We start from the raw sequence: 15,290 nt of genomic DNA on the forward strand, positions 1-15,290 counted from the left end.
AAGGTTGTTCTAAATTAAATTCAGCTAAGCCGTACTGTACCTTTTCTAAATTTACTCTACTTCAAATTTATTCCATTTATTTTAAAATAACACCGAGCTGCAGATGTTTCAGTTCCTCATTTTTTCGAGCTGTCACACACTTTCATAAGACACGTAACTTAGCGCTTCAACATAAGGTTACTTTAAGTTCTTCTGTTTGCTAAATATTTAACCTTTATGCTGGAAGCGGGAATAAATATGCGTGAACTATGACTTTAAATCTGACGCAAACAAGGGGTTAACGATAGTGTTTATTAGCCGAGGGCGGAGAGAGAGAGAGAGAGAGAGAGAGAGAGAGAGAGAGAGAGAGAGAGAGAGAGAGACTACTAAAAAACTTGAGTAAACCGAGAGAGGAGAGAGCGCGTGCACGTCAGAACCAACGGAATAAACCGCTGCATGAAAGTGACCGAGCGTGGATATAAACACGAGCTGCTGATTTGTAATGAAAGACAGTCAGATTTGAAGTTTGTAAGTTCACGTAGATCATTAGACAGAGAGATAATGGAGGAAAACCTGCCTGAAGATCTGGCGAATCTGTCTGAGCTGGACGAGAAATGTTTGCTGGAGGTTTTGACTGGACGTTTCACACAGAACCTCATCTATGTGAGTAAAATACGACCGTGGAAGGGCGAAAAAGACTTGAAATTCACAAAACAGCCATTGAAATAATGTGAAGTTGGTTTTATATTCGCTCTTGCAGGCTTTCTAATTAATAATATAATTTCAGAAAAGTATTATCTACACATTTTAAGTATATGAAAATCATATGAGCTGCAAATGGCTATCAAAATAACGTTACAACATTCACAGTCAATTAAAAAGTGCTAATGTTGTATTGAAGTCATACTTACATGCTATTTCAGACTGAATATCTCAAAATTAGCCTGGTAAACAATACAGAGACCATGTTACAAGTTCATGAACGAATGTGGGAGTACAAAACCAACTTTACCTCAAGAAGTTAGTGTCTAGCCTGAAATAAAACCAGCTGTGTTTATTATTTAGAGACTATACAACAATGATCTGCTGTTCTCTGTGACAGTTGTGTTTAAATACCACTGCCTGAATCTCATTTATATTAGTGAGAAACTGAAGACTAACAAAAATGTTTGACATATTTACAGACGTATATAGGGGACATCTTGGTGGCTATCAATCCATTTAAATATCTTTCCATCTATGAAAAAGAGGTAAGAGTATGACCCTGAAGCTAAAAGTTAAGAGAACTCAAAATAACACGTTGAAATTAATAGTTGAGTTGGTTTTAAATTTCCTGTGCAGGTATCCCAGCGTTATAAGTGCCATGAGAAGAAGTCTTTACCCCCGCATATATTCGCTGTGGCGGACCGAGCCTATCAGTCCATGCTGGGACGTCTAGCTATGGGACCTAAGAATCAATGCATCGTCATCAGGTTTGTGCTAATCACCAAAAAACAACACATTCTCTATAGGAAATCATGTTTGAGGGTAAAGCTGCAAAGTCAAATGGTGACATGTGTCAGTACAGTTAAAAAATTCTTGCCCAGCCATGTTTGTTTTTTCTTCAGACACGTATAGACAAGTTTAGCATTCCCCCATAATTTTGCTGAATCAGATAAGAGTATTTGTGCCTGTCTAATATAAAAACACAATCAGAAGTCTATATAAACATACTGCTAATTTGAAACTTCAGCTTTCAGCTATTGACTTTTGTGGTTATTTAATTCTGTTTTATTAAAACCCAGCACATGTGCATTGCGGAGACGTCTATTTGATGTTTGTGTTTGCATCTGAAAGATATATATATGGCTGATTCCAGCGTTATGGATGTGACATTTGCAGAAAAAATTCAAAACATAAATTCGCAGAGAAAGTATACGTTAACATTATATTGAATCATCTGTTTATATTTTCCAAAACAACTAACCATAGAGTTATGGGATCAAAAAAATTTAATCTGTGAACATTTTTTATACTTTAAATGAGGAAAATAAACAAGCGTTATGGATGTGACAAAAAAGTCTGCAAGTTTACAGTATACAATATTTTTCGTAGAAATTCTGTGAATTAAACTGCACAACCCAAAATAAATAATGCTCAACAAAAGGATAAGAGTTGGCTCTTTATAGAACAAAACTGATTGATTTTATTTTATTTTGACATTTTTGCATTTTTGAGGGAAAAGCTGTGTTATGGATGTGACACTTTTTCGTTATGGATGTGACGGATGTGAAATTGCCATTTGTTTGACTTTGGTAAATCAAATATAATAGTTTGAAAACATTGACAGAGCCATTTTTAGGTATTTTTAAACTACTGTAAAACACTTGCCTGCGCAAAAAAATGTAGAAACGGTTTCGCTATTTTGGTGAAAACATTTTTCTTTTCATGGCAAGGTTGACATTTTCATGGAATTGCTCATATATATATATATATATATATATATATATATATATATATATATATATATATATATATATATGTATATATCTATATATATGTATATGTATATATATATATATATATATATATATATATATATATATATATATATATATAATTTATATATATATATAATTTATATATATATATATATATATATATATATATATATATATAATTTATATATATATATATATATATATATATATAATTTATATATAATTTATATATATATATATATATATATATATAATTTATATATATATATATAATTTATATATATATATATAGATATATATATAATTTATATATATATATATATATATATATATAAATTATATATATATATATATATATATATATATATATATATATATATATTTATATATATATATATTTATTTATATATATATATATATATATATATATATATATATATATTTATATATTTATATATATATAATATATATTTTTTAAGAGTAGTATTTTTACTTTATTGTCCACAATATGGGTGTCATAGTGGCTCAGTGGTTAGCATTGTTGACTCACAGCAAGAAGGTCACTAGTTCAAGTCCTGGCTGGGCCAGTTGGCATTTCTGTGTGGAGTTTACATGTTCTCCCTGTGTTTGCGTGGGTTTCCTCTGGGTGCTCCAGTTTCCTCCACAGTCCAAACACATGTGCTATAGGGGAATTGAATAAGCTAAATTGGCCGTAGTGTACTGTATGTGTGTGAATGTGAGAGTGTATGGGTGTTTCCCGGTACTTGGTTGTGGCTGGAAGAGCATGTATAAAACTTTTGCTGGATAAGTTGGTGGTTCATTCCAATTTGATGACCTCTGATAAATAAAGGGACTAGGCCGAAGGAAAATGAATGAATAAATGTCACCAATGATGCATCCACTGAACAAAAACAGACAACACAAATCAACACAAACGTTCAATCATCAACACACAAATGTCAATAACAGTATGTCTATAAGACGTCTTGTGTCAGATGTTTAAAAATGTTTATAATATGTCTACACTGTATAAAAGGCTGGGTTCCATGATCTACGTATTTGCGTTGAGACATCATGAAGGAATTAAGTTGGCTTAATAGTTTATATAAATTTAAATAGATTAAACGTAAAACAGTTAATTCTGGAGTTTTTTGGGACAACTTGTGTTGTTTTAGCTCATTTTAAAGAAGTCGTTTAAACAAACAGCTAATTAAAGTTTTGAGTGTAAGATGTTTCTGATAGTTTTTCATTTTTAAATTAGTTTTTAATTCAGTGCTATTTTTAAGTTTGCTGTAAATTTCAGTTTATTTTAGCTTGTTTTATTAATATTAGTGTATTTTTTTATTTAACATCCAGTGCTTCCCACACAGACTTTACATAGACCAGGTATATTAATGGCCGTGCAAGTATATTTACTAAAACTTTTTTTTTTTTTTTACTATTATTATCATCCTTTCACACTATTTAGTATTCGCCTAATATAACCAAACATCCGCCATCGATTAGGTAGTGGAAAATCCTCTCTCATTTATCCGATTCATTCTGTGCTCTGCAGACACACAGAGATGCACCTTTTTGGCACTTAAAAAATGTGTCTGGCCGGTTTCTAAATTTTGTAAAATGTCTAGAATTCGGCTTTTGCTTTCCAAAGCTGTCTTTCGTTAATCGTAGGCATTTCGTTTGGCTTTTGCTTTGCTTTGCAGCTGACTGCACATGCACAGTTGCGAGAGCAACATTTAATAATTCATTCTTGATGCTAAATGACTCGAAAAACTTTACTTTAAGACGAAATGACTGGTCTAAACTGGCTGCAAAATATATGTACACCACAGCGCTTTATTTAAATCTACACGTTTTAATCATGTAATTATTATATATTTTTAGCAATATTGTCTGTTTTTATTCCTTTTTCTTTCATTTATTTCTCATTCGCTGTATAATTTATTAATTTAATATTGTTAATATTTTACATAGGCTATTTTATATGCATAACTAAAATGCTTTGGCATTCATGTTTGATTTGAACTTGATAGAGAAGAAGAAGATTTGACCTGTCAGTGTGTGCACAATGCTCCTGAATAGCATAAAAGTTGTTTTTTTATTTCAACAGTCTCTTATTTTTAATTTGACCCATTGAAAAAAACTGTCATTCATAAATAGAATTATTGTTAAAAAACTAATTATGTTTTGTTTTGTCGCATATAGTTAATTATTTAAGTGTTGTGGGTAAATAGTGTGCTTAAATTCGGCTACCTGACATTGACATCTCTTTAGTTTTTATACATTTCGTTTTAATAATTCTAGTCTAGCAGAGTTGACAGTGCCGACCAGAGCAAAGTTTAGCCAGTGTTTGCACAGCTTACCTTAACTCTTGTGCAAACCTCTCCGTAATAAAAATGAAATAGTTGTTTAAACAGACCGTTAACTCAAAACCACACAAATGCAATTTAAAAAATGAAGTAAAGTACAAATTATGAAAAATACAAACAGACTTTATTCATGAAAAAAATCAATGATGTAGTTAAACAGGCCTCCATTTTATATTAAGTGAAGAAAGTTTGAACCCGTTACCATAGGAAACAGGTTGTGTATTAACTGACGTGAATGATTGCTTATTAATTCAGAAAATTCTTTTTATTTTTACATTTTTTTCAGTTAGCTTTTCAGCAGCTGTTTGTGTTATTTAGCTTTATTTCATTTTTTTTTTTTTAGTTAACAAAAATGTTTTGACCAAATATTTTAATTTTAGTCTTCCTTTAATAATGCTGCTGTATTAGCAAAACTGAGTGCTGATTGGTGATGTTATTGTAGCCCTCCAGGTTGTGATGCAATTTGGATATAAATTGGTTTTGAATTGTGCACCTTTTTGTAAACAAAATATTGATTAGTTCTGGGGATTGGTTTGTGTGAATTTTGTTAACAAAAATAGGGGACGAAAAATGTTCGTTGACTACCTCTTTCCCAAGACTACGCTGTAAAAAACCAAAATTATCAGATTAAATCAAAATACTACATTTGGTTTCAGTTTCACCAAGTTAAACTCTTTTATTTTTACGTAGTTTAGTTGACTAGAAAGATTCTTTGATTCAACTGAACATTTTTAGGCAGCAAGCATGTTATTTTATTTAATTTTTTTACAGTAAATGAAGAGAAGACATCATGGATCTCATTTGATACTAAATACAACTACATCAGCATGTAATTTTCTTGACTATAAAGGTGAGACTAAAATGTAGTCAAAAAAGATCAAACGTACCAACATTATTTTTGTTATAATCGTAACATGGACAAACCACTGTTGTCCATATGTCCAAATATTCCAATTTAAGTCCTCCAGATGTAAACACAAACATAAAATCAAAACCTCCATGATATACGTGTGCTATAATCTAATGTAAAGCAAATCTTTAGAAAGTTAGAGCAGCCTATGGTTGTATTGGTAACCTAGCAACCAATCGTAACTAATGCAAGCATAATTGAACAGCTAATTAGTCACAATGTTAGCCGTGTCATAGTTTATTCGGCAAATGTGTTTTTGTCTCGTTATTCATTAACCCTTTTGCGCAAGTTCAAGTTTTTCTTTTTTGCAAATTAAGGGATTTTTATTTGAAGTAAAGCATTTGCAACAATCATTTCTCATGCGATGCTTCAACATTGTTGTTACCCAGTTAGCATTAGTTCAAATTAGTTGCATGATCAGTAATGCATGTTCAAATTAGTAATGCATGAACTAACAGAACATATTGTTAAGCTTTTATAAAAACCTTCAGGCAATATTTTGACTAATCATTCTTCTACCGTTCGAATTTGCGTCAACAGATTTCTTGTCTAGTTTCTTTTACATCCAGTCTAACCGTGAAAATTTCAGATAGAATTTACTTCCCGGATTCCTCCATAACCCAATAGCATGGTTGATAGCTTTAACTCAGAGTTGTATCCGGTATCATATTTAAGGTTCTTCCTATGCGCAGCCTTCCTCCGAGACTCAGCACTGCTGCTTTACCATTAGGAAGGCCGGCTTAATGTATTTTTCAGAAATGGAGCCCCATGGTTGATTCCTGAGATGCATCATGTGAGTGCGGAGCCAACAGTCAAAAAGTTTTGGTTTTCGCAGTCACTGGGCAACAGACATTCTCTGATTATGTAAATAGGAAACCTTCAATAGAGCCCAGTGGTGCCGTCACCATTAGTGACACACAGACATTTGTGAAAGAGACAGAGCCAGTGGAGGATGGCTGATAATCACCCTGACAACTGGGAAAGAATGCTTTTAATGTGGACAATGACAAGCTACAACAACACCATCATAAAAGTATGCATGTGTCATCTTTTGTTAAGGGAACATCCTTTAATAAAAGATGATGTTTTGTCAGTGGTGCTAAGGCTCAATAAAGTTGGTTTTTGGTTTTCACAATCACTGGGCACCAGACTTTCTCTGATTATATAAATAGTAAACCCTCAATAGAGCTCATTGGTGCTGTCACCATTAGTGACACACAGACATTTTTGTCTGACAATGACAAGCCAAGATAACATCGTCATAAAAGTATGCTTGTCATCTTTCATTAAAGGAACATTCCCCCATTTTTTTAGAAATACAAGTCACCTAGATTTATACTGTTTGTTTTACCATTTTTAATCCATTCAGCTTGTCTTTGGGTCCGGGAGCACTTTTAGCTTAGCTTACCATAGATCATTGAATCAGATTAGACCATTAGCATCTCACTAAATAAATAAATTAATTAATTAATAAATAAAAATAAGTAAATAAATAAATAAATAAATAAATAAATATAATTTTCTTATTTAAAGCTGGACTCTTCTGTAGGTAAATTGTGTACTGAGACAACGGGTGTCCAAATTCATTCCTGGAGGGCTGGTGTCTTTCTGACTTTAGCTTCAATTTGCTTCAACACACCTGCCAGGACTTTTCTAGTAAATCTGGTTAGAGCTTGATTAGCTGCTGGATGTCCGCAGGGTCTTAAAGCCTTACAATGTCATACATTTCAAAAACCTTTAAAGGTCTTAAATTTACTAAAATTTAAATATTTTTTAAAACGAGTCTTAATTTTCCTCTATGCAAAGTTACCCAGTGATGCCGACCCATCACCAATAATCCAATCTGAATAAAACTTTGAATTAAAGTTAAATATTTAACTCTATTCACCAATATGGTGTCATTATCTTTCTTACTATAACTTTTATTTGCATGAATTAAGTTTATTATAGTTTTGTTAATATTTTCTATCTAGATGTAGCATGTTTTGACATTTAAAATATGTGGTTAAGATATAATTTACTAAATTAAAATCGCTTCGATGAGGCAAGTTAAAATAACCCCATGCCATTAGAAAAAATCCTTAGCGTTTAGCCCTATAAAAGTCTGGAAATTTTCTTTATAATGGTCTTTAAAGTTTTTAATTTTGACCTTAAATTTGTCCAGAGTGTATTGCTGAGTTTTCTTTAACATTCAAAGCATTTTCCCATAATATGTGTCAAAATAAGATTTGTCACCAGAAATCATTCCGCTAGCTGAAACACAGAAGATCTGAGGCCAAATTAAGACTCAAAATCACTCCAGAATGGATGAAAACATCCCCAACAGCACACAAGGGTTAAAAGGGCTAATAATATTGACCTTAAAATAGTTTTTTTTTCTTTTCTTTTTTTACTTTAAGTATCGCTGAAATAAAACAAATAAGATTTTGTCTGGAAGAAAAAGTATAATAGGAAATACTGTGAAAATTTCCTTGCTCTGTTAAACATCATTTGGGATAATTTTGAAAAAGAAAAAAATTCACAGAAGAGAGAATCATTTTTACTTCACCTGTATATATATATGTATTTATATATTGTTATTAGGATATGGGATGTTTGTCATATCACCCTGCCCTACTGTCCGATGACTCAATTCTCTGTTTGTGATTCTCTGTATTGATGTGACCCGCAGTGGTGAGAGCGGCGCGGGTAAAACGGAGAGCACCAAACTGCTGCTGAGACACATCATGGAGCTCTGCAAGGCCAACTCCCAGCTGGAGCAGCAGATCCTGCAGGTATGTCCTTCATTTGAATATCACGGCCATCAGCTCTGCACAGGTCAGGACATCAGCGAGCCGTGATGCCTGCTGAGATTGAACTGAGCTGCATTGGGGCGCTCGCTGGTTCATTTACAGACAGGAAGCTCAAACTGCTCCACCCCACTCACCACTGCTTGTGTGTGTGCGTGCGTGCGTGCGTGCGTGCGTGTGTGTGTGTGTGTGTCTGTGTGTGTTATTGGACACATGTGGTTTCTGGCATATTCAAATTGTGGGTTTATGGGGTGTGTGTTCAATTTGTTTGTTCTAATGTGTTTTGAGAGAGACTTCAAGAGGCCATGAAATCAGATTTTACCCCTAGACTTCTGTGTATTTAGTTTGTCTTACAGGTCACCCCCCAAAAAAACATCTAAAATAAAGCAGCATAATTTAATTTCAGTCCTCAAATCTGCTTTGCATGAAGAAACTCTGTGAATGTTTGGGTTTTCCCTCATCAGTATTCCTCCAAAGTTTAATCCAGGCAACCCTGCTTTTGACTAAAGTACAGGTTTTCTGCTGTCTGCAGGGTCGTTTATTAGGGACCGAGCACCGAAACGGTGCGTAGGCCCTATTGGAATTGCTCCGTTTATTATTATTAGGGACCGAGCACCGAAACGGTGCGTAGGCCCTATTGGAATTGCTCCGTTTTTTATTATTATTATTATTATTATTATTCCGCCCCCTATCGGGGCACTTTTGAGGGTCTAAACATGCCCGAAAACTCATGAAAATTTGCACACACACCAAACCCGGTGTAAATAGCAGGTTGATATGGGTCTCGGAAGTGGGCGTGGCAAAATGACTCGACAGCGCCACCTAGAAAAATTAAACGGACGAGCCCCCGATCCACCAATCACACATAAGCACGAAAATTGGCACACACCTCAAACACGCCAAAACATACGAAAAAGTTTCTTGGAGCCATATCTCAAACCCAACAGGAAGTCGGATATTTTTGACTTTCTGCGGCGAAAAAGTGGCGTTTTTGCCATTTCCAAGCGTTGTATTTTAACGAACTCCTCCTAGGGATTTTATCCGATCGACACCAAAATTGGGTTTTGTCATCTAAAGGCCTTGGCGATGTTAAATTGCGAAGCTTTAGAGTTTTCGTCGATGGGCGTGTCCATACCGGCCTCGCAAACTTTGACGATTCGCCACAAAACAGGAAGTCGTTATAACTCAGGCATGCATTATCCGATCTGCCTCAAAATTCACACGCTTGATAAGAGTCCTGACCTGAACACGTTTATATGCCAATATCCAGATAAAGTTATAGCGCCACCTGCTGGCCACAGGAAATGACATGTTTTACAGTGTAACAAACTCCTCCCACAAATTTTTTCGTATCAGCACCAAATTTGGGTTGTGTTATCTGAAAGCTCTATCGATGATATATTGTGAAGATCTAGAGTTTTCGGAGAGGGGCGTGTCCGTGGCGCCATGACAAACCTCAACGCTTCGCCATGGAACAGGAAGTCCTTATAACTCAACCACACAATGTCCGATCTGCCTGAAACTTCACATGGTTGATAAAAGTCCTCTCCTGAACACATCCACATGACAATATTGAAGTGGGCGTGGCAAATTGACTCAACAGCGCCACCTGCAAAAATTAATCGGACGAGCCCCTGATCTATGAATCACGCACATGCACGAAAATTGGCACACACCTCAAACATGCCAAAATATACGAAAAAGTCTCTTGGAGCCATATCTCAAACCCAACAGGAAGTCTGATATTTTTGACTTCCTGCGGCGAAAAAGTGTCTTTTTTGCCATTTCCAGGCGTTGTATTTTAACGAACTCCTCCTAGGGATTTTATCCGATAGACACCAAAATTAGGTTTTATCATCTAAAGGCCTTGGCGATGTTAAATTGCGAAGCTTTAGAGTTTTCGTCGATGGGCGTGTCCATGCCGGCCTCGCAAACTTTGACGATTCGCCACAAAACAGGAAGCCGTTATAACTCAAGCATGCATTATCCGTTCTGCCTTAAAATTCACACGCTTGATAAGAGTCCTGACCTGAACACGTTTACATGCCGGTATCCAGATAGAGTTATTGCGCCACCTGCTGGCCACAGGAAATGACATGATTTACAGAGTAACAATCTCCTCCCACAAACTTTATCGTATCAGCACCAAATTTGAGTGGTGTCATCTGAAAGCTCTATCGGTGATATATTGTGAAGATCTAGAGTTTTCACAGAGGGGCGTGTCCGTGGCGGCATGACAAACCTCAACACTTCGCCATGGAACAGGAAGTCCTTCTAACTCAACCACACAATTTCAGATCTGCCTGAAACTTCACATGGTTGATAAAAGTCCTCTTCTGAACACATCTACATAACAAATTGAGTCTGTCATAGCGCCACCTGCTGGCAGAAGGAATTTTGGCTTATAACTCAACCACACAATGTCTGAACAGCTTGAAACTTTACATGGTTAATAAAAATCCACTCTTGAAGACATTTACATGCCAATATTGATTGACAGTCATAGCGCCACTTGCTGACAAAAGGAATTTTGGCCTATAACTCAGCCACACAATGTCTGACCTGCCTGAAACTTCACATTGTGGATAAAAGTCTACTCCTGAACACATAATAATATTGAGTCTGTCATAGCGCCACCTGCTGGCAGAAAGTGGTTTAGCTTGTAAGTCGGCCACACAATCTCTGATCTGCCTGAAACCACATGGTTGATTAAAATCCTCTCCTTAAGACATCTACGTAAAAATATTGAGTCTGTCATAGCGCCACCTGCTGCCAGAAGGTAGTTTGGCTTATAACTCAGCCAAACAACGTCCGATCTGCCTGAAAATTCACATGGTTGATAAGACTCTTCTACTGAAGGCATCTACATAACAATCTTGAGTCACAGTTAAAGCGCCACCTGCTGACAGGAGGAAGTTCGACATAAATCTGTGATTTTCTCTGGTTCTTTATATATATCGGCTTAAATTAATGTTTTTCGCTGTTCTCTGTCATCCTGAGGCCACCGGGCGGCGGTGAGCCCGGGTGCGAGGTCCCTATCATCGCTGCTTGCAGCTTTAATTAGGGACCGAGCACCGAAACGGTGCGTAGGCCCTATTGGAATTGCTCCGTTTATTATTATTCTTCTTCTTCTTCTTCTTCCGCGGAATGAATCGCGGTTTTGAGGGGCTAAACATGCCCGAAAACTCACGAAACTTTGCACACGCCTCAGAAGTGGCGAAAATTTACGTTTATTATGGGCTTCGGAAGTGGGCGTGGCAAAATGACTCGACAGCGCCACCTAGAAAAATTAAAAGGACGAGCCCCTGATCCACGAATCACGCGCATGCACGAAAATTGGCACACACCTCAAACATGCCAAAACATACGAAAAAGTCTCTTGGAGCCATATCTCAAACCCAACAGGAAGTCAGATATTTTTAACTTCCTGCGGCGAAAAAGTGGCGTTTTTGCCATTTCCAGGCGTTGTATTTTAACGAACTCCTCCTAGGGATTTTATCCGATCGACACCAAAATTGGGTTTTGTCATCTAAAGGCATTGGCGATGTTAAATTGCGAAGCTTTAGAGTTTTCGTCGATGGGCGTGTCCGTGGCGGCCTCGCAAACTTTGACGATTCGCCACAAAAGAGGAAGTCGTTATAACTTAGGCATGCATTATCAGATCTGCCTCAAAATTCACACGCTTGATAAGCGTCCTGACCTGAACACGTTTACATGCCAATATCCAGATACAGTTACAGCGCCACCTGCTGGCCACAGGAAATGACATGATTTACGGAGTTATAAACTCCTCCCACAAATTTTATCGTATCAACACCAAAATTGAGTGGTGTTATCTGAAAGCTCTAGTGATGTTATATTGTGAAGATCTAGAGTTTTCGGAGAGGGACGTATCTGTGGCGGCATGACAAACCTCAATGCTTCGCCATGGAACAGGAAATGCTTATAACTCAACCACACAATGTCCGATCTGCCTGAAACTTCACATGGTTGATAAACCTCATCTCTTGAACACATCCACATAACAATATTGAAGTGGGCGTGACAAAATGACTCGACAGCGCCACCTAGAAAAATTTTACGGACGAGCCCCCGAGCTACGAATCACGCACATGCACGAAAATTGGCACACACCTCAAACATGCCAAAACATACGAAAAAGTCTCTTGGAGCCATATCTCAAACCCAACAGGAAGTCAGATATTATTAACTTCCTGCGGCGAAAAAGTGGCATTTTTGCCATTTCCAGGCGTTGTATTTTAACAAACTCCTCCTAGGGATTTTATTTAATCAACACCAAAACTGGGTTTTGTCATCTAAAAACCTTGGTGATAATAAATTGCGAAGCTTTAGAGTTTTCATAGATGGGTGTGTCCGTGGCGGCCTCGCAAACTTTGATGATTCGCCACAAAACAGGAAGTCGTTATAACTCAGGCATGCAATATTCGATCTGCCTCAAAATTCACACATTTAATAACAGTCCTGACCTGAACAGGTTTATGTGCTGATATCCAGTTACAGTTATAGCGCCACCTGCTGTCCACAGGAAATGACATGTTTGACACTGTAACAAACTCCTTCCACAAACTTTCCCGTATCAGCACCAAAACAGAGTGGTGTCATCTAAAAGCTCTAGCGATGATATATTGTGAAGATCTAGAGTTTTTGCAAAGGGGCGTGTCTGTGATGGCATGACAAACCTCAACGCTTCGCCATGGAACAGGAAGTTATTATAACTGAACCACACAATGTCTGATCTGCCTAAAACTTCACATGATTGATAAAAGTCCTCTCCTGAAGACATCTACATAACAATATTAAGTCAGTCATAGCGCCACCTGCTGGCAGAAGGTAGTTTGTCTTGTAACTCGGCCACACAATGTCCGATCTGCCTGAAACTTCACATGGGTGATGAAAGTCCTATCCTGAGCACATCTACTTAATAATATTGAGTCAGAGTCATAGCGCCACCTGCTGGCAGAAGGAAGTTTGGCTTGTAACTCAGCCACACAATCTCTGATCAGCCTGAAACTTCACATGGTTGATAAAAGTCCACTCCTGAACACATCCACATAACAATATTGAGTCAGTCATAACTCCACCTGCTGGCAGAAGGTAGTTTGGCTTATAACTCAGCCACACAATGTCCCATGTGCCTGAAACTTCACATGGTTGATAAGGTTCCTCTCCGGAAGACATCTACATGCCAATTGTGAGTCACAGTTATAGCGCCACCTGCTGGCAGGAGAAAGTTTGGCATAAATGTGTGATTTTCTTAGATTTTTAAAAATATATTGGCTTAAATTATTATTGTTCACTGTTCTCTGTCAATCGTAAGGCCACCAGGCGGCGGTGAGCCCGGGTGCGAGGTCCCTATCATCGCTGCTTGCAGCTTTAATTCTTCTTCTTCTTCTTCTTCCGCGGAATGAATCGCGGTTTTGAGGGGCTAAACATGCCCGAAAACTCACGCAACTTTGCACACGCCTCAGAAGTGGCGAAAATTTACGTTTGTTATGGGCTTCGGAAGTGGGCGTGGCAAAATGACTCGACAGCGCCACCTAGAAAAATTAAACGGACGAGCCTCCGATCCATGAATCACGCACATGCACGAAAATTGGCACACACCTCAAACACACCAAAACATACGAAAAAGTCTCTTGGAGCCATATCTCAAACCCAACAGGAAGTCGGATATTTTTAACTTCCTGCGGCGAAAAAGTGGCGTTTTTGCCATTTCCAGGCGTTGTATTTTAACGAACTCCTCCTAGGGATTTTATCCGATCGACACCAAAATTGGGTTTTGTCATCTAAAGGCCTTGGCGATGTTAAATTGCGAAGCTTTAGAGTTTTCATCGATGGGCGTGTCCGTGGTGGCCTCGCAAACTTTGACGATTCGCCACAAAAGAGGAAGTCGTTATAACACAGGCATGCATTATCTGATCTGCCTCAAAATTCATACGCTTGATAAGCGTCCTGACCTGAACACGTTTACATGCCGATATCCAGATACAGTTACAGCGCCACCTGCTGGCCACAGGAAATGACATGACTTACGGAATTATAAACTCCTCCCACAAATTTTATCGTATCAACACCAAAATTGAGTGGTGTTATCTGAAAGCTCTAGCGATGATATATTGTGAAGATCTAGAGTTTTCGGAGAGGGGCGTGTCCGTGGCGGCATGACAAACCTCAACGCTTCGCCATGGAACAGGAAGTCCTTATAACACAACCACACAATGTCCGATCTGCCTGAAACTTCACATGGTTGATAAACGTCATCTCTTGAACACATCCACATAACAATATTGAAGTGGGCGTGGCAAAATGACTCGACAGCGCCACCTAGAAAAATTAAACGGACGAGCCCCCAAGCTACGAATCACGCACATGCACGAAAATTGGCACACACCTTAAACATGCCAAAACATACGAAAAAGTCTCTTGGAGCCATATCTCAAACCTAACAGAAAGTCAGATATTATTAACTTCCTGTGGCGAAAAAGTGGCATTTTTGCCATTTCCAGGCGTTGTATTTTAACGAACTCCTCCTAGGGATTTTATCCGATCGACACCAAAATTGGGTTTTATCATCTAAAGGCCTTGGCGATGGGAAATTGCGAAGCTTTAGAGTTTTTGTCGATGGGCGTGTCCGTGGCGGCCTCGCAAACTTTGATGATTCGCCACAAAACAGGAAGTCGTTATAACTCAGGCATGCATTATCAGATCTGCCTCAAAATTCACACATTTAATAACAGTCCTG

At 37.4% G+C, this 15,290-nt stretch overlaps 1 protein-coding gene and 1 long non-coding RNA gene across 4 annotated transcripts in view; one reads left to right on the forward strand and one right to left on the reverse strand.

Annotated features, from left to right (window-relative positions):
• The first annotated feature begins 376 nt into the window (after positions 1-376).
• The window catches only part of LOC556989 (myosin-IIIb), a 68,761-nt gene continuing 53,847 nt past the window's right edge, over positions 377-15,290 (forward strand). For all 3 annotated transcript variants that reach the window (XR_012386071.1, XM_679943.9, XM_005172588.6), the window contains exons 1-4: positions 377-642; positions 1,164-1,229; positions 1,321-1,451; positions 8,410-8,512. Coding sequence is in view for 2 of the 3 variants with exons in the window: in XM_679943.9 (XP_685035.4) it covers positions 436-642; positions 1,164-1,229; positions 1,321-1,451; positions 8,410-8,512 (507 nt within the window). In the remaining variant the exon portion in view is untranslated. The remainder of the gene's footprint in view (positions 643-1,163; positions 1,230-1,320; positions 1,452-8,409; positions 8,513-15,290) is intronic.
• Positions 11,663-15,290, reverse strand: part of LOC141376286 (uncharacterized) — a 501,640-nt gene continuing 498,012 nt past the window's right edge. The window contains exon 3 of the long non-coding RNA XR_012386080.1: positions 11,663-13,927. This is a non-coding gene — a long non-coding RNA (uncharacterized lncRNA). The remainder of the gene's footprint in view (positions 13,928-15,290) is intronic.

Source organism: Danio rerio, chromosome 10, assembly GCF_049306965.1.
Source record: "Danio rerio strain Tuebingen ecotype United States chromosome 10, GRCz12tu, whole genome shotgun sequence".
NCBI lineage: Eukaryota > Metazoa > Chordata > Actinopteri > Cypriniformes > Danionidae > Danio > Danio rerio.